Genomic DNA, 19,711 nt, shown 5'->3' on the forward strand with positions numbered 1-19,711 from the left:
GTATCCTATATAATAAAGAGGTAATATGCAAATTGACCATCACTCCAACACACAAGATGGCACCCCCATGTGGTCAAAGATTGCTGCCCCCATGTGGACACAAGATGGGGACCACAAGATTATGGGCAAGGGAGGGCAGTTAGGGGTGACCAGGCCTGCAGGGGAGGGTAGTTAGGAGTGACCAGGCCTGCAGGGGAGGGCAGTTAGGGGGGATCAGGCCAGCAGGGAGGGCAGTTGGGGGTGACCAGGCCTGCAGGGGAGGGCAGTTGGGGGGACCAGGCCAGCAGGGAGGGTAGTTGGGGGTGACCAGGCCTGCAGGGGAGGGCAGTTATTGGCAACCAAGCCAGCAGGGGAGGGCAGTTAGGGGTGACCAGGCTGGCAGGGGAGGGCAGTTAGGGGCAATCGGGTCAGCAGGGGAGCAGTTAGGCATCAGATCAGGCTGGCAGGGGAGTGGTTAGGGGGTGATCAGGCAGAAGCAGTTAGGGGTAATCAGGCAGGCAGGCAGGCGAGCGGTTAGGAGCCAGCAGTCCTGGACTGTGAGAGGAATGTCCGACTGCCCGTTTAGGCTTGATCCAGGATCTGGCCTAAATGGGCACTCAGAAATTCCTCGAGGGATGCCAGATTGGAGAGGGTACAGGCTGGGCTGAGGGACACACACCCCTCCCCCCGAAATGCAACAGGCCTCTAGTTATCTATAATGTGCTAGACACCACCCTACTCCCTAAGTATAAAATAACAAATAATAACATGGCCCCAGACAACAACATGGTCACAACTAGAAGTAAAATGATTGCCATATAAAAATAAAAACTACTTTCAATGTGGACCCATAATAGGCTGGGCATGGAACACATCAGTGAAGAGGGGATGACAGAGTTGAGTAATAAAGTTTGAATGTAATCTCACTGGGTAGAGTTGAGATAGACATTTTAGGTAGAAGATCAGAATGTGCAAGGATATGGAAATGTGAAAGAGTTGGGTTGTCCATGGAATGCTGAGTAGTTTGAAATGACTGGCACATAGATTAAAAAGAGGTGGAAGCACAGGTTTAAAAGTGAAATGAGATGGTGGAGAGGTTGGCATATGACAGGGGCATAGTTTATTTATAGAACTATGAAGAAAAAGCAGAGGGTAGAAGATAAACAGATAAAGAGAAGTTCAAAAATATGATAATGGAGTTGTAATATTCTCCTCTGATGCCTTGTATTTTCTCAGTAGCCTAGGAAGTAAGGCTATCAGCTAAGCCTGAGGATGGAACAGATGGTGCTGGAGGTTTGAGGAAAAAGAAATAGGAAATAGTTTTCAAAGAGAGTAAAAAAAAAATTGTGAGGATTAAATTTTTTTTTTTTCTCTTGAAAACATCAACCCAATTAATTTTGAACTGAAAGCCAATATATCATAAACACTGCCCCTGGTGTTGACATAGTTAAGTGAGAATCTGCAGCACCAGGAGCGTTAAAGTGCAAATTCTCAGGCCCTTTTAGGAATCTGAATTCATTAGATCTGAGGTAGGATATGCTAATCTGCATAGTTAAAAAACACTCCCAGGTGTGTCTGGCTAAGGTCATCCTCCAATCACACTTGGAGGAGACCCACCATATAAGACAAAATATCAATACCTTTGCTTGACATCAAAGGTGGTTCTTGTTGTTGCCTCTCTGTTGATGTCAGGATTCTCTAAAGAAACAGAACCTAGTTTTGCAGCTAGGAATCATGAGCAGCAAAGTCTCCTGCGACACCGAGGCGGCGCGGGAAGTCCTGCACAGGAACCAGCGCAAGCGTTGGAAGTTTTTGGAGACTGAAGATCAGTTTGAAGAACTGTGACCCTCAGAAGGACAAACGCTTCTCGGGCACCATCAGTCGTAAGTCCACTCCCCACCCCAAATTCTCTGTATGTGTTCTGGGGGACCAGCAGCACTGTAATGAGGCCAAGGCGGTGGATATCCCCCACATGGACATCGAGGAGCTGAAAAAACTCAACAAGAATAAGAAAATTGGTCAAGATGTACCATGCCTTTTTGGCTTCAGAGTCTCTGATCAAGCAGATCCCACGAATCTGGGGCCCAGGACTGAATAAGGTTGGCAAGTTCCCTTCCTTGTTGACCCACAATGAGAACATGGTGGCCAAAGCCAATGAGGTGAAAGTCACAATCAAGTTCCAGATGAAGAAGATGCTGTGTCTGGCAGTGGCTATTGACCACGTGAAGATGACAGATAATGAGCGTGTTTACAACATCCACTTAGCTGTCAATTTCCTGGTGTCATTGCTCAAAAAGAAATGGCAGACTGTCCTGGCTTTGTATATTAAGAGCATCAGGAGCAAGCCCCAGTGCCTGTACTAAGGCCAGCTTAATAAACCATATTGCTACTGTTAAAAAAAAGAAAAGAAAAAAGAAACAGAACCTATAGGATATCTCTTTTTCTAGATAGATAGACAGCTAGATAGATAGATAATAGATAGGTAGATCCTATTGGATATAATACAATATATATATCTATATGCCCATAAATTTATATCTATCTATCTATATAGCACTCATCATATCTATCTAATCTATCTATCTATCTATCTAGCAATCTATCTATCATCTGGAGAGTGAGAGGTTTTATTTTAAGAAATTACTTAACACAGTTGTGAAATTGGCAAATATGAAATTCATAGGACAAGTTGTTAGGCTGGAAAGTCAAGTAGGATTTCCATGTTACACTCCTAGGACAGAATTCCTTCTTCTTCCAGAAATCTCAGCTTTAACTGGGACCTGGAAAACTTTATCTGATTGGATGAGGCTGAATTATCTCCTTTATTATTGAGAGTAATCTTTTTGTAAAGTCAATTGATCATAAAAGTTTATCACAGAATAACTTCACAGCAAAATGTAGACTAGTGATTGACCAAACAACTTGGGACCAAGCCTAGCTAAAGTTGACATAAAATTAATCATCACACTATCCAACTTCACCTTTGGCCAATCTATGACTAACAGTTTGCTGCAAGAAAATTGAATTTGCTGGCTAAAACTACATGTTGTTTTCTCTTCCTAGACATGTTTCCATGCCTCTTTGTCTGGAAAGTTCTACACATATTTCAACTTAAGAGGTGTCCCTCAACACATATTTATATTAAACTAGGAGCCATTGCACGAAGATTTGTGCAAGAATAGGCCTTCCTTCTCCTAGCTTCCCTCCCGGGCTGCCTGGGAGCTTGCAAGTCCCTGCTCTTGGGCCACCTGGGAGCCGCCATGTCCTCGCTCCTAGCCAGAGCACCGCTCCTATAGCTCCCTCTACCACCCTTCCCCCTCATAGCAGGTGTCCCACCCCACCCTGCATATGCAAATTAACCTTCCATCTTTGTTGGGTTAATTTGCATACTCAATCCTGATTGGCTGTGGGCATAGTGGAGGTATGGTCAATTTACATGTTTGTCTATTAGATAAGATAATAAAATCCTAATATGCAAATTGACCAAACAGCATAATGACCAGTCTCTATGATGTGCACTGACCACCATGGGGCAGACACTCAATGCAAGAGCTGCTCCCTGGTAGTCAGTGTGCTCCCACAGCGGGAGCGCTGCTCACCCAGAAGCCAGGCTCACAGCTGGTGAGCACAGCGACGGTGGCAGGAGCCTCTCCCACCTCCGCTGCAGGCGGGTGGTAAGGAGCAAGGGGTCCCAGAATGCGAGAAGATGCAGGTCGGGCTGAGGGACGCCCCTCATTGCATGATTGTCATGCACCGGGCCTCTAGTTGTATAAATGAAACACAGTGAAAATATCTTATTTTATTATAGGTTGGTCATGCCATGCTTGTCTATAAAAGATCATTTTGAATCATATCCATAAACAAACTAATAAGATAGAGGAACACTGCTTTGACCCAATATAGCACTTCATATTTGTGTGTGTTTTGTATATAATAAGGACATAATAAATAAGATAGGCTTATGATCATACTTTAAATATTGTGATAGGCTTAGGCATTAAGAACTTCTAAGACATTTCAATTCTCCACCCCTTTTACCCTGCAACCTGGCAAGCTGGTTATTTACTGATACCAACTTTACCACTATCCACTGATCATGGGAAGGAACTAGATGCTAAGTATAGATAATTTGGCAAACCAACCACCAAACTCCTGAGAAATAATTTCATAGCACAGATCCAGAGAGGTTTGATTATAAAGGTAAGCTCATGGACTTTCTTTCTTCCCTCCCTCCTCCTTTACTAGTATTCTCTCTCCTTCCCTCTCTGTCCTCTTTCTCTCTCTCTTTTTCATCTTAAAATGTATTTTGCTATTACTGTGCCTAAATTGTGGAGCTTCTAGATATGAGCAAAAGGAAAAACAAATATTTAGAATGACTGATTTTTTGATTTTTTAAATACATCCTTCACATCCTTCATATTTATGTCCTTTTCTTGCAGACCAGTCACAACTTCCCGTACATCTTTGCCACTATGGATAATTATCCTTATTGTGTTTGGAGTGTTGGCAATCCTGGGAATAATTATTGGTCTCCTGGTTCATTTTCTGGTAGTAGGTTGGTAAAAAATACATTTTTACTTATTATAGTTTGTTGTAAACTTTATATCCATTTCTACAAAAAAAAAAAAAAAAACAACATAGACAATTGCAAGCAATGAACTATCTCTATTTAAAATGTTTCTTTCTGGGATCACGGATAGAAGAATATATACCATATAGAGATATGAATGCATAGATACATATTTGATAGGCAGAAAAAGTACTCTACCAAGATGGTATTATATATGTTATTTATATTTAAAGTATTACTTATTTTATGTGAAGAAGAGAAAACAAATAATATTGCATTTGACTAATTTTTATTCCTAATAAAATATTAATGTAAAAATTCCTTTAACATAGATAAAAGATTTTGAAAACATGAGGATAGTTTGAGTTATTATTAGAAATAATGATTTAACTGTAGACAATATTATATTTATATCCTACTATGAAAGACAAAAAAAATCAGCATACTTCTCATTTTTCTCCCACACTTCCCTGCAGTTTATAAGCAATATTATTATTATTTTACATTTTCAATGCTTATAAAACTTCTTTCTGGTCTGTAATCATAATTACTACAGTTTTTTTAGTTTTGAATATGCTTACCATTAACCTTTTTTCCATGACTTTGGCATGATTGGATTCCCCCTTACAAAGTTATATACAGTATACTCATAATTTAGAGTCTAACTGGCAGATTTTTATAAAAAATCTAGAGGCCTGGTGCTCGAAATTCGTGCACAGGGGAAGGAGGGAGGTGTCCCTCAGCCCAACCTGCACCTTCTCCAATCTGGGACCCCTTGGGGGATGTCTGATGGATCGGGCCTAAACCATCAGTCGGACATCTCTCTCACAATCCAGAACTGCCGACTTCTAATTGCTCGCCTGCCTGCCAGCCTGATCACCCCCTAACTGCTCCCCTGCCGGCCCGATCACCCCCAACTGCCATCCCCTGCTGGCCTGGTAACCCCCAACTGCCCTCCCCTGCTGGCCAGTTGTCCCCAAATGCCCTGCCCTGAAGGTCTGGTCACCCCCAACTGCCCTCCCTTGCAGGCCATCTTGTGATGGCCATCTTTGACCACATGGGGGTGGCCATCTTGTGCAATGGTGTGAGGGTCAATTTGCATATTACCTCTTTATTATATAGGATGCAGCTCCTCCTCCCCTATTTCCAGTTTCTCAGAGACAACCACTTTCAACTCTTTCAGTTGATTCATAATATTGTTATGTTCTAATTTTCAACTATTGGTTTTATATGTTCACTTTATACTATGGAATATGAGGATTCTGTACTCAGTCACATCCTGGCTACAATAGCAGTTCAATTGGGATTTTCCTTCAGGAACATCTTGGGGATTACTTTCAATTGTCTGTTGGACTTAATTTTCTAATGCCTGCATTCCATGTTTTCTTTTTATTATTTTATTTACTCAGTTATGGTGGAGTATATACTCTAGGAGCTTTCTGAGAAGTATATGTTTTTGACAACTTGCATGTCTGAAAATGTCTTAATTTTACTCTGAACCTTAATAAACAGTATAGAAATTTTGTATAAAAATCCTCACCTGAGGATATGTTTATTCATTTTAGAGAGAGGAAGGGAGAGGGAGAAAAACACTGATATGAGAGAAACATTGATTGCCTACCATACCCACTCCCACCAGGGATCAAACCCGCAACCTAGGTACATGCCCTGACTGGGAATTGAACTCGCAACCTTTTGGTGTACAGGATGATATTCCAACCAATTTAGCCACCCAGCCAGGGCTCCTCTTCCATTTCTTTACTGAATCCTCCAGATTTTCTTCACTAAATTGTATATTTTGAGCTCTTTATTCTATAACATCTTTAAGACAATGGGGAGTACTAGTAAAAACTTTTCCTTTGTTTCATGATAATTATAAAAAGCTTCTTACTGGATCCTTTGTAATTATTATGTACTCTTTTTGATTTGTATAAGACTGTTTTCAAAGGATTATTGTGGGAAGTGAGACTAGGGGTGGCTCATAGGCTAAGGGAGTTTGGAGCTTATATTTTGGTTTGTCCCCTCAAATGTTCTCTTATTCAGTCTGTTATTTTTCTTTAACACTGGGGCACATTTACCTTCAGTTTTTAACACTTAAGAAGCCAGGTGGCCCTGAGGATAGTTCCTTAATTTACACTCTCTGAATTATGGCAGACTGATTCTGACTTCTTCCATTCTCCACCCCAGTTTAGCTCCAGCAAGTTGCCTCCGCTGGGAGATTAGACTCCACATAATAAAAATGTCACAGTAGTATGGTTTCACTTTTATTTTCACTGCCATCATTCTGCAGTGTCAAAATAAGACTCTACGGAAATGTTCCTACCTTTTTCTAGAATCTCAAGTCTTATTACTAGAATCATAGAACCATTGAGAACTTTTAGAAAAACCTTTGTTCATCTCAAATTGGGAGGAGATGAATCTCTGCTCTATACCCCTTCTCATCTTAGTGTATATTTCAGTTTTTGTCATATTTGCTTCCTACTGTTTTATTTGGAGTTATGGTTGTTTTCTTTTATTCCCTTCAACTTGAGCCCTCCACCTTTTTTTCTTACCTCCCCCCACCCTGGAATTTAAAGCAGGAGAATGTAGAAGTGTTTATACTCTGAGAGCTTCAAATATAAATGTTCTTATACTTGATGCTTAAACTATGTTATTAAATAGAGAACTCCTAGTATAGACTAATCTCCCAAAATGACAACATCATGTGTTTGTGTAAGTTTTCCTTATAGAAATAAGTTATAAGTAACCAACACATGGAAAAGTTATAAAACGTGTTCCTTCTTTCTGCCTCTTTTCCATCTTTCTCAATTCCTATTGGTATTTGAACCAATAGAGATGGGAATTTTAATCATAAAGTATAAATAAGCCTTATCAATACCCCATACCTAAGGGGTTATTTTCATCTCATCAGGAACCAACAGAGCACAATGGCTGTATGCACAGTGGCCTCAGTGTAGTGAGCAATCCCAGTGGCCCATTAGGATTGCTGCATAAAATTAAATTAAAAATATGATATTCAAGGGTTGATTTCCTTGTTCCAGAATATGGTTTCTTAGTCTTAAATGTCTTAGACAATTATATATTCAGTTTATCCACTGTGCTCCATGCAGTTGAAATAAAAATTGTTCCTATCTTGCCAGTTTATTGTTTTTTACATTGAAAAATATTCATGGCTGCCTAATTGCTTAACAGGTACAAATATTTAGGAATCTAATTAAAGAACTGAAACATTCATTGTGAATAGTAAATTATAAAAAATGAATTTGGATACTTTTAAAAAAATATATATTTTATTGATTTTTTACAGAGAGGAAGGGAGAGGGATAGAGAGTTAGAAACATCAATCAGCTGCCTCCTGCACACCCCCTAACGGGGATGTCCCCACAACCAGGGTACATGCCCTTGACCAGAATCAAGCCTGGGACCCTTCAGTCTGCAGGCAGACGCTCTATCCATTGAGCCAAACCAGTTAGAATGAAATTGAATACTTTCAAGGCCTACTTTTGGTATTTATGGTAAAACCTAATAAACTACCATTGCAAAATTTGGTCTCCGTAGTAAAGAATCCATGACTTACAGACAAGCTAACTACAATTAATAATTTTCATTCATAAATTATTATTTATACCAACCCATTTTCAGCATTTTATTTAGAATTTTCTGGCTTTTTTTCTCATTGTAAAATATTTTCACATTTTTGACAGCAAAATAGTTCATATTTTATTTTAAGTATAGTATCTCCATTCTTTGAATTCAGATATAACAATTAACTTTATAATTTAATTATCCTTATGGGTATCTCATTAGTAATGATTTAATCCTCATTGAGCCTTTTTCTTCCACAAAATGGTTTTTAAAGGCAATAATTATATTCAAAATAATATTAACATTTGTTTAGAGCTTTGAATCAAGCCTGGGACCCTTAGATGCTTAATATCTATTAAGATTAGAGGTAAGATACATCAGATACCAAATAGCTTAGTGTCTATGGAAATTTAGGAGGGAAATGTAATGGATTAGGTGTGGGCTTTGGACAGATCAAGTTTTGATCCTTGGCTTTCTTATTAGCTATATATTGGATAAGTTACTGCATATCTCTAAGACTACATTTCTCTGAAAAATGGGTATACTTCATCTGGCTTTTGTAAAGTATCTTTATACAGTAAGTACTTCATAAATGGTAACTATTTTTATTGTCTGACAATATTCTAGACAGAAATTTTATTTATATTATATGGTCCTACCTGTCTCAATCAAGATGTATCAACTCTTTATGATTTTTGTCTAATATATATCTACTTCATTCTTGGTCTTATAAACAGTTTTCACAATGCCCAGGTTATCTAATCAACCAGAAAGATTCACAGCATTTATCAATATCTAATATGAGCACAGTTCTTACTAGTTGGTATTACTATGTAATCTATATCGGGGTTGTAAACCCATTTCACTTAAATAATTCTTGGATCATTTCTTTATCTCACAGAAAACACAGTCTACTACTACCAAGGTAACTTTAAGGTTCTGGATATCCCATATAATAGAAATTATGAAAAAGAGACATCATCAGAAAATAACTATCTTAGCACAATTCTTGAGACTAAGGTAAATTAGTGTTTTCCTATATTTACTTGTTAATTCTCTGAAATATAAATATATTATTGGAATTTGATGTTTGGCCCTATGTGTTCTCTTTAACAGATGGCTGATGCATTTCAGAGTTCTGACATTTACAAACAATATCTCAATTCTCAAGTTATCACACTGGTGTAAGTAACTAACAATAACATAAAAGAGATCAACCCACTATAATATCATTATGCTTATAATGCTCCTATAAAAAGAGTCTCCTATAAATATGTCACAGTAATTAACCAATGAGTTACTAATATTTAGTATTGTCCTAAGCTAAGTGTCAGATTAATTGTTCAGTATAAAACCAAAGGAATTATCAGGCAATATAACTGAGTTCATTAGACCTATTGAAAATATTATCAATCCTTAAATTAAAGAAAATATATCCCTCTGGTTTCATAACTTTTTATGTTCAGAAAACATTATTAAATGGTCCCTTAGACTGATGTTTGATACTCTGACATTTTTATTTAGCAGTAGCATAAATACAGAATTTGTTTTCTCCTGTCTTCCTCCTCGCAAGTTAGCTAAGTACTTTATAGAACTATTCTAGAATTCTTATGGAAAAGAACATATCTCTACCATGCTTTGATACCCAGGCAATCCTTCTAGTCACCACAGCAAGAAGTAAGATACCTGTGCTGTGTTCTCTGCATGTGGGTTTGGAGTAGCATGAAAAAGCAGAGGGAATTCTAGAATAGGTAATAGACAACCTGAGCCCAGCCTTTGCCATTTAGTAGCCCTAGAACCTTGGGAAAGTCACCATACCACTTTGAATCTGCTCCCCTGACTGTGAAATGTTGATAATGACACCTACACTGCATCACTCATAAAACTGTGCTCAGGATCAAAGAAGATAATATGCATGCAACAATTTGCAAATAAACACATTTCAAATGAAGGGAATCATACTGCTACCTTCATCAATGCCACCAGACTGCCTACATTTCCCCTACTCCTGGAACTCATGGAACTGCTGGAATTGCACAATAAATCAAGATTTCAACTAGCATTAACGTTGGGGGTCAAGTTTAGTACTGGAAAGAAATAGGAGACTAAAATTAAAGGGCCATGTACCTCTCAGACAAAACTGCAATGACCAGAAGACTTCCCTTTTTTGATACCAAGGCAATCTTTCTAGTAACTTCAGCTATCTATAGGAAGGGATGGAGAGGTAGTATCTCATTTGGGCACACCCTGTGACAATAATCAAACTCTCACTCCCATGAGCTGATTGCTTCCTAGGAATGATTATTGATTTATATGCCAAAAGATGGTAGCTCATTAGGGAGATCCAAAGCATAATAGTGCCACTTCAGACACTACCCTCAAGGATGCTTGAGCATTCCATTAGCCAGCCTCTTGGGCTTCCCAGTTTCAAACAAATCAGCCCTGAGCACCACAGTCAGATGAATCTTCCTCAAGCATGATTTTACTCAACTTATCTTCACTGCTGTCCTTTGGCTAGCATTACAGGCCTTCCTAAGTCCAGTCTCTTTGACACTGTTGTCACTAGCTGACTGGGCAGAGGGAGACAGAGTGCACATGTAAAGAGCCGGGTTGTGGAGTCAATCATACTGAATCTGGATCCTAGTTGAGTAGCTGTGCAATCTTGAGCACTTTAAGGTAACCTCTCAGAACCTCAAGTTTTCCTTGTCTATCAAGTGAAGATAATGACACCTGTGCTGCACGGTTACTGTGGAGACCAAGTGTGATAATAAATGAGATAAGCAAGTATTTAGAACACACAGATGGCCAATAAACACCAATTAATGTCATTGCTCTCTAGTTATTCTGGAATACTATTCCTCCTCTGTTCCGCCTGGTGGCATTTTCTGCTTGATGATGAAGCAGCCATAAAAATGCTTAAGGGCCAGTGTGTATGTCACCTCTTCCATGAAAAGTTCTCTGATCCTTTAAGTAAAAAAGGACTTACCTTTTTTTCTTATTAACAGCACATAAAAAGCATATTATAAGATTATAAAAAGCATATTACCTCTTTATGGAATTGCACAATAAATCAAGATTGATGATGAAGCAGCCATAAAAATGCTTAAGGGCCAGTGTGTATGTCACCTCTTCCATGAAAAGTTCTCTGATCCTTTAAGTAAAAAAGGACTTACCTTTTTTTCTTATTAACAGCACATAAGATAAATATCTTACCACTTCTGCCACATTTATTATAGTCATTTGTATACATATTTTATCTCTCTTAGAAATCTGGAAATTTCTTGAGGGTGGGAAATGTGTCCTAGTCACCCTCACATGGCCCAGTTGTTTGTCTAGCAGTTGCTCAATAAATGATTAATGAATGTTTGAATAAATGATCCCAGTTCTTCTACCCTGTGCCTCAGGCCTTTCTTATTTTTCAGATTTGTAGAACTATTTGTCCTCTAAACTGAATAATATAGCTGCATGTATACTGTTACCAAGTAAAATGTAGGTAGAAGCATAATGCTGGGATTAAAGTGAAGGTACTGCACAGACCCCTAAAAATCAGAAGAAATCAAGATATGAAAGATCAGGAAAAAAAGAAGGAAATGTAATTTTTTAGCAACATATGACACCTTTATGTTGTTTCCAGTCCTGATAGCAACAGCGTGACAGCACATATATTGCTGATGTTCAAGGCTTCCAGATCAATGAAGGAAAACACAAGAAGAAGAATTGAAAGCATCTTACGGCAGATGCTCAGTAACAACTCAGGATCCTTGACTACAGATCCTAATTCTCTTAGGCTTGTGGGTAAGCTCACGTATTAGATGACAGCAGTATTACTTTCGTCTTTTTATCTGGACCCATATCACAAGCACCAGCAACAAAGCTGATCCTCAATATATTCTTTAAATGAATGTCATTGTTTTACATGAGAGCAATACTTTGTATTCTTCATTATTAAAAACACTCAAATCATAATGTCACACCTTAAAACTGGTTCTGGTGGGAAAAAAAAACTACTTCTTATTTAAAAATGGATACTAAGCCTTTGAACAGTTCCTAGAAGTAATGGTGTGTCTTGCTATTCTTTTCATGATCTCCTATAGCTTTCTAAAACTGCATAGTATCTGCTCTTATGACAGCTCACTTTTTAAAAGTTATGTTTGTATGCTAACAGGAATCAGATTCACTTGTGGGAACTTCCTGTTCTTACAAAGGAAGACACTGGCAATTTTCCACTCTAGATGATATACAATACAATTTTAATTAAGTAGAAGGAAATCTCTCACATGAAACTATGAAGATGATACTCATATCACATTCACATACAATAAAAGAACAATTCAAATAAACCATGTTCTCTCCTTCCTATCGACATTTTATCCTGAGAGTCCTACTGTACCTACCATCTCACTCCATAGGTTCCAGGGCCAGTGGACTAATGCCAGGTATTTCATTTACCATGTCCTCTTTGTTCTATTTCAGAAACCAGTAAGGTTGATACTGAAAGGATTATCAACAGCCGTAAGTTCAGATACTTTTTAATTTAAATATATAAGACGATCTAAAACATAAGTCAAGATTTGTTACTTTTGGCCAGGCACAGGTCTAAGTGCTTTATATACAACTTGCTTAATCCTCACAACCATTCTAAAAGTAATTATTATTATCACCCCATTTTAAAGATGGGGAAACTGAAGCACAAAGAAGTGGCATAATTTGCCTAAGTTCAACCAGCTTGTAAATGTGGGAACAGAATTCAAGCTAGGCTGTATGGTTGCAGAGGCCATGGACTTAACCATGACTTTACATGCCTCCTACAGCTTTTACACTCTTCAAGTGCTGAGATGTCTTGGAGGTCCTATGGAGGTGATTCAAGGGTTGCTAGCGATTGTGTTCCTACCAGTGTAAGATATTGTCAGACAGACCATACAAGAATATCTCACTTCACTCTCAGCTTTGTCATCAACTCAACATTATTTTCCTATTCTCAATGGAACAAAACTGACTCCCTCTGACAGGCTGTGGGAGACGAGCAAGGATATCAGCTACATATGATAGAGTCAAGGGAGGTTCCAATGTTCGCGAAGGAGAATGGCCCTGGCAAGCAAGTCTCAAAGTAAATGGCCGACACTACTGTGGGGCATCTTTGATCAGTGACAGATACCTGGTGACTGCAGCTCACTGCTTTCAAAAGTAAGTTCATCATGTTGCCCAGGCTAGGGGGACCAAAAGCCCTGGAACATTCCCAGTTGGCCTCCATTATCCCAGTTTAATTATCAGTAGCAAGCCATTTCATTCTCAAAAGTGTCCTGGAAGGTTTGGAAGACAAATGATATGGTAAACCAATCTAAGGCTTTCCTACCTTACCAATAAGAATGGGAAGAGTCATTCATTCATGTTATGACATATTTATCTCACATGATTCTTATCTCATGTCACTTTATACTGCAACTACTTGTAGTTGCTAAAACACATCATCCCATTTCATATCTCCCTCCCCCTCTTCATGGGCCTGTCCCCGTGTCATTTTATAGTCACATGTGACTCAGCTCTATAGTTTCACCCAAAATGCTACTTTCCCTAAGAAAGGGTCCATTTCCTAATGCATGTATATAACTGTGGTTCCACTAATTATATATACAATCATTTAAGCAATCATAATTGCCTGTGTTTATGCCATCTTTCATTAGACTTAAATTTCTTGAAAGCATGGGTTACTTATTTTTATTTATGTATTCTCATTGCCTTACATAGTGTATATTGAAAGGAGTCTTTTAAAATTAATTTAAAAGTCGGGTTCTATCACTAATAATGGATTATCAAGTAAGGAAAATTTAATGTCATGAAAGGAGTATAATAGATGCAGATTGTATTTCTATCACTTTGAAATAAATACAAAATACATAATTTTTGTTTCTTTAGGACACTAAATCCAAAAAACTATACTATCAGCTTTGGCACCAAAGTAACTCCCCCCTATATGCAACATTATATTCAACAAATTATTATTCATGAAGACTACATTCCAGGCGAACATCATGATGACATTGCAGTTGTCCTTCTCACTGAAAAAGTTTTATTTAAGAATGATGTCCATCGAGTTTGTCTTCCTGAAGCCACACAAGTTTTTCTACCAGGTGAAGGCGTTGTTGTTACAGGATGGGGAGCACTTTCATATAATGGTAAGTCCAGTGAAATCTTAACATAGTGAGTAAGGTACACAGCAACAAGAGAAATTAGTGCTCTAGGTACAGAGTCAAAGGCATTGTTTACCTCCGGATGCCCAGTACTCTCAGGCAACTTCTCAGAAAATGCTGCACTTGGATCTATGGCTTTGCAAATTGCCTTGCTTTAGAATATTCTAAGGAGACCAACTTGTGAAAACTCTCTAAGTTGGAGAACCTACGTGAGAAAGTTCTGGTCCAAAGATGTAAAAAGAGAGACAAGGGCATAGGAAGGCAGCATTAGGAGGATGTTTCAAACTGTTCTCTGAACATTTCTTTTTCATTGGTTTTACTGTGAGGGGGCTAAGAGGGCTTTCTCATCCTAAGAATAGCAAGATTCAAATATAGGTCTTATGCACAAAGGAAAACCCAAATTTTCCATCTTGCTCTGTTTCAGAGCAGCTCTTTTGCTGAGAATGTTTACTTCTTTTAGGTAAATACCCAACAATACTTCAGAAAGCACCTGTGAAGATTATCGATACAAAAACTTGTAATTCTAGGGAAGCATACAATGGTATGGTGCAGGACACGATGCTATGCGCTGGGTACATGGAAGGAAATATTGATGCTTGCCAGGTAAGTCTGAACATTATTCACATTGGACATACAATATACTGTATAAGCGATTGCTATTATTTTATGAATATTTTCAACATGAAGAGAATTCTATACTTAAGTTAATTTGTACTTTGACAATCTGTCAAATTCCCTCAGCTGTGGCACTAAAGTGATTCTTCCCTACATGCAACATCTATAATAATAAAAGCATAATATGCTAATTAGGCCGCACAGCTTAATGACTTTCCAGACATCATTCCAGTCATCCTTCCTTGGATGAAACCGCAGCAGCAGGGGCAGAGGCAGAGGCAGTTAGGGGTGATGAGGCAGGCAGGCAGGGTGGTTAGGGGCAATCAGGCAGGCAGGCAGGCAGGCAAGCAGTGAGGAGCCAGTGGTCCTGGATTGCAAGAGGGATGTCTGACTGCTGGTTGCGGGATTGGGCTTACACCGGCAGTCGGATATCTCCTGAGGGGTCCCAGATTATGAGATGGTGTGGTCAGACAGGGTAATTTAAGTACCTGAGAGACCCCCCCCCCATGCACGAATTTGGTGCACCAGGCCTCTAGTGTGTTTATAAGTGTTTAACAAATACTTATGTTGGACTTACTCTGAGCCAAGCACAAACTGAAGTCCTTTACAAATATTAACCCTTTTAATCATGACTTTGTGATGTAGCTACTATCATTATTATAATTTTATAGATACTGAAACTGAGGCAGAAGAAGGTAATGTAATTTACTCGAGGTCACACAGCTATCAAATGAGAAAGCTGGCATTCAAAACAAGTAGTCTAGCGTCACAGTCCATAACCTTGATCATATTTCAATGAAGAATCAGTCTCAGGTTCTAGCCAGTTTGGCTAAGTGAATAGAGTGTCTGCCCATGGACAGAAGGGTCCCAGGTTTGATTCTGGTCAAGTGAACGTACCTCGGTTGCAGGCTCCATCCCATGCACTGTCAGAGTGCATGTGGGAGGCAATCTTTCTCTCTCTCTCTCTCTCTCTCTCTCTCTCTCTCTCTCTCTCTCTCTCTCTCTCTCTCTCTCCCCCTCCCTTCCATTCTCTCTAAAAAAATCAATGGAAAAATATCCTCAGGTAAGGATTAACAATAAGAAAAAAGGAAATCAGCCTCAGAAAGTTTTCAATTATTTTCAGCTCATTTTTTCTTTTTTTTAATTTAATAAATCATTATTGTTCAGATTATTACAATTGTTTCTCTTTTTTCCCCCATAGCTCCCCTCCACCTGGTTCCCACCCCACCCTCTGCCCTTACCTACCCCCCACTGTCCTCATCCATAGGTGTACGATTTTTGTCCAGTCTCTTCCCTTACTCCCCCACCCCTTTCCCCCTGAGAATTATCAATCCACTCCCATTCTATGCCCCTGATTCTATTATATTCTCCAGTTTATTCTGTTCCTCAGATTTTTAATTCACTTGATTTTTAGATTCACTTGTTGATAGATATGTATTTGTTGTTCATAATTTTTATCTTTACTTTTTTCTTCTTCTTCCTCTTCTTAAAGAGTACCCTTCAGCATTTCATATAATACTGGTTTGGTGGTGATGAACTCCTTTAGCTTTTTCTTATCTGTGAAGCTCTTTATCTGACCTTCCATTCTGAATGATAACTTTTCTGGGTAGAGTAATCTTGGTTGTAGGTTCTTGCTATTCACCACTTTGTATATTTCTTGCCACTCCCATCTGGCCTGCATAGTTTCTGTTGAGAAATCAGCTGACAATCGTATGGGTGCTCCCTTGTAGGTAATTAACTGTTTTTCTCTTGCTGCTTTTAATATTCTCTCTTTGTCTTTTGCCCTTGGCATTTTAATTATGATGTGTCTTGTTGTGGTCCTCTTTGGATTCCTTTTGTTTGGTGTTCTGTGCGCTTCCTGGACTGGTAAGTCTATTTCTTTCACCAGGGGGGAGAAGTTTTCAGTCATTATTTCTTCAAATAGGTTTTCAGTATCTTGCTCTCTCTCTTCTTCTGGCACCCCCATAATTCTGATGTTGGTATGCTTGATGTTGTCCCAGAGGCTTCTTACACTATCTTCAAATTTTTGGATTATTTTTTCTTTTTGCTTTTCCGGTTGAGTGTTTTTTGTTTCTTTGTATTTCAAATCTTTGACTTGATTCTTGTGATCCTCTAGTCTGCTATTGGGTTCTCTGTATAATATTTTTTATTTCAGCCAGTGTATGTTTAATTTCTAGTTGTTCCTTTTTCATATTCTCGAGGGTCTTGTTAAATTTATTGGCCTTTTCCAGGAAATTATTGAAAAACCTTATAACCATGGTTTTGAACTCTATATCCAGTTGTTTGTTTTCCTCCATTTCTTTCATTTGTGATCTGTTTCTTTGTCTCCGCATTTTCGCTGCTTCCCTGATTTGGTAGGGTGGCTTTGTGTGCTAGGTGTCCTATATGGCCCAGTGGGTTGGCCTCCCAGTTACCTGAGGTGGACACTCTTGGTGCACCCCTTTGTGGACTGTGTGTACAGCCTTGATGTAGTTAAGTCTTGATTGTTGTTGGTGTCACTGGGAGGAATTGACCTCCAGGCCAATTGGCTGTGAGGACCCACTGTGTCTATAATGGAAGAACTGCTGTGCTGGAGACATGCTTATGGGGCAAGACTTATTTTAGTGGGGCTTTGGTGCTCACTAAGTCTGCCTCTTGAATGTGTCATTTATGGATGTGAGTAGTTGAAATCTGGTGTCTCACACTGACCACTAGACACACTAGCTTCTGGATCTCCAATAGGGTGCAGGTCAGCTACTGTCTGAGGCCACCCAGCAGGAGATAGAGTGAGAACTACAGTATTCTCCTCTTTGCTTGGGGTTTGGAGCTTTTGGAGCTGTCTGACCAGAGCTGCAGTTTGTTAGGTTAAGCTGCGATAGGGCAGGCCACTTATATGCAAAAGCCGCTGCGTGGAGCTTGGGTGGGTTTGTAGATTGTGCGGGGTGGGGGTCTCAGGGAGTCACTAGGCTAGGGCATGGCAAACAGCAATGGATGCCAGTCAGCCGTCTCTGTGTCTCCGCATTTCCAAGTCCCCGCGTCCCACGTCCCAGCGCAGTAAACAATGATTGCTGTGTGCACCTCTGCAAGAAAGTCACCCTCACTTTCCGACCCGATGGCAGACAGTCCAGCTTCTCCCCATAGGAGTTTGGGTCCCCAGTGTCTCCCCAGAAACTGGACTTCAGAGTAATCAGGAGCTTGTCTCCCTTCGGGTTGAAAAAAACAGTGCACCCAGTCGCCCACTGCCAGCCCGATTCGCACGCCTCTGTACCTCAGCTTTTCAGTGCTTGTGCACGTCTCAATGCTCTTTTCTCTTCCCTTCTAGTTGTAGAACTTCCACTCAGTCAGCTTTCCCATGGTTCTGGGTGATAGACGTTTTCTTTTAGTTGTAGTTTTGAAATTGTTGTGTGAGGCCGTAGTTTAGGTGTTTACCTATGCAGTCATCTTGGTTTTTCTCTTTTTTCTTATTTTTTTAGCCTCCTCATGGTTATGGGTCTGGCTACTTTTCTCAGATAGGAAGCCCTGTATTGCAAGTTTATCAATAATACATGTCTCCCAAAGCTTTCTCATGGAATTAGACCTTGTAACTTATCAGTTCATGCCTTCCAGGTTCAGGTCAACCCCAAAGAGCCCCAGAGAATATATTCTGGATGATCACAGTTACATTCTGGCCAGTCACAGTTACAATTAAGGATGAAGAATGGATTTACATCATATACCTTCCTATGATCTTTATGAAGCCTGAATAACAAACATCATCTTGGCTTTTTATTCAGGGTAATTTAAGTACCTGGGAGTAAATTCTCACAATGATAAATATTCTTTGTTTTATTTAGGGTGACTCTGGAGGACCACTGGTTTATCCCAATTCTCGACATATTTGGTACCTTGTTGGAATAGTGAGCTGGGGTGTAGAATGTGGTAAAATCAACAAGCCAGGTGTCTATGTGCGAGTGACCGCCTACCGCAACTGGATTGCCTCCAAGACTGGTATTTAAGAGAAAAGCATCTTGTAGAAACTATCTTAGGTCATTTTAACCTATTACTCCTAAGCCTTATGTAACGTGCATTTTCAATTAGGGTATACAAAGGTTGTTTAGAAAAAATTGTGGTCCTGAGAGAATATTTATGAACTTTAAGCAGACGCTACAAAAGAAGAAATCACATGTTTAGTCAAGGAAGGCTTAAGTTAAGAAAACAATCTTATCAAAAACCGACAATTACTATTTGTTTTCTATTTCATGCACCCACATTGTGAAATACAGCTCTTGGTTTTAGGCATTCAGACTTTGTAGAATTATGAAAGTATATTCTTGTCTATTTCAAGTTACCAGGCAGCACTGTGAGAGACTGGAACCAACACCTTCTGAGAGGTGGGTTGGAATGTGCTGCATCTGCCCTCAAGTCATAGTTTTTGTGAAAGGGGTGTGATTGTGACCTAATATCGTCAGAATTTAGGCCCTAACTTAGAGTCTCTTATTTGGGTGCTAATCAGCTCTTTCAGTTAAAGAATTTCACCATCAGCAAAACTGGGTAAAACAACTCATCTTAGATTTACAGATACCAGGTGCACTAATTCTTCAATGTTGATACAGGCTTCTGTGAAAATTCTTTTTCTGTAACATATATAAAAAGAAGTAGCTATGAGCCATGGAAATGTCTAATGTATTTTACATTCAACAATAAAGATAAATTTAAAAAAATAAAAGAAAAAATAGATTATCCTTGTTCAATATGACATTTTTCTTTTCTTTTTGTTTATTTTCTTATTAGTCTTTTGCAGGTAACTTTCTTCTTT

General features: G+C 39.1%; 1 protein-coding gene and 1 pseudogene across 1 annotated transcript; both read left to right on the plus strand.

The window, feature by feature from the left end:
- Positions 1 to 1,713: 1,713 nt before the first annotated feature.
- Positions 1,714 to 2,342, plus strand: LOC103301741 (60S ribosomal protein L10a-like; annotated as a pseudogene).
- Positions 2,343 to 4,401: 2,059 nt separating this feature from the next.
- On the plus strand, positions 4,402 to 18,932 carry LOC103301732 (transmembrane protease serine 11B-like protein). The gene is made up of 9 exons (XM_008158736.3): positions 4,402 to 4,534; positions 9,036 to 9,154; positions 9,251 to 9,318; positions 11,769 to 11,929; positions 12,608 to 12,646; positions 13,144 to 13,318; positions 14,048 to 14,307; positions 14,783 to 14,925; positions 18,750 to 18,932. The coding sequence occupies exons 1-9, from the start codon at positions 4,402 to 4,404 to the stop codon at positions 18,909 to 18,911; spliced, it is 1,260 nt and encodes a 419-aa protein (XP_008156958.3). The 3' UTR covers positions 18,912 to 18,932.
- The last annotated feature ends 779 nt before the right edge of the window (positions 18,933 to 19,711 follow it).

Source organism: Eptesicus fuscus, chromosome 2 (genome assembly GCF_027574615.1).
Source record: "Eptesicus fuscus isolate TK198812 chromosome 2, DD_ASM_mEF_20220401, whole genome shotgun sequence".
Lineage (NCBI taxonomy): Eukaryota > Metazoa > Chordata > Mammalia > Chiroptera > Vespertilionidae > Eptesicus > Eptesicus fuscus.

What these genes read in the sequence shown, in the direction of transcription:
- LOC103301732 (XM_008158736.3), top strand. Translation starts at nt 4,402, where the DNA reads ATGTCCTTTTCTTGCAGACCAGTCACAACTTCCCGTACATCTTTGCCA. An exon ending in GGGAGCACTTTCATATAATG is followed by an intron (nt 14,308 to 14,782) that starts GTAAGTCCAGTG and finishes TACTTCTTTTAG; the next exon opens with GTAAATACCCAACAATACTT. An exon ending in GAAATATTGATGCTTGCCAG is followed by an intron (nt 14,926 to 18,749) that starts GTAAGTCTGAAC and finishes TGTTTTATTTAG; the next exon opens with GGTGACTCTGGAGGACCACT.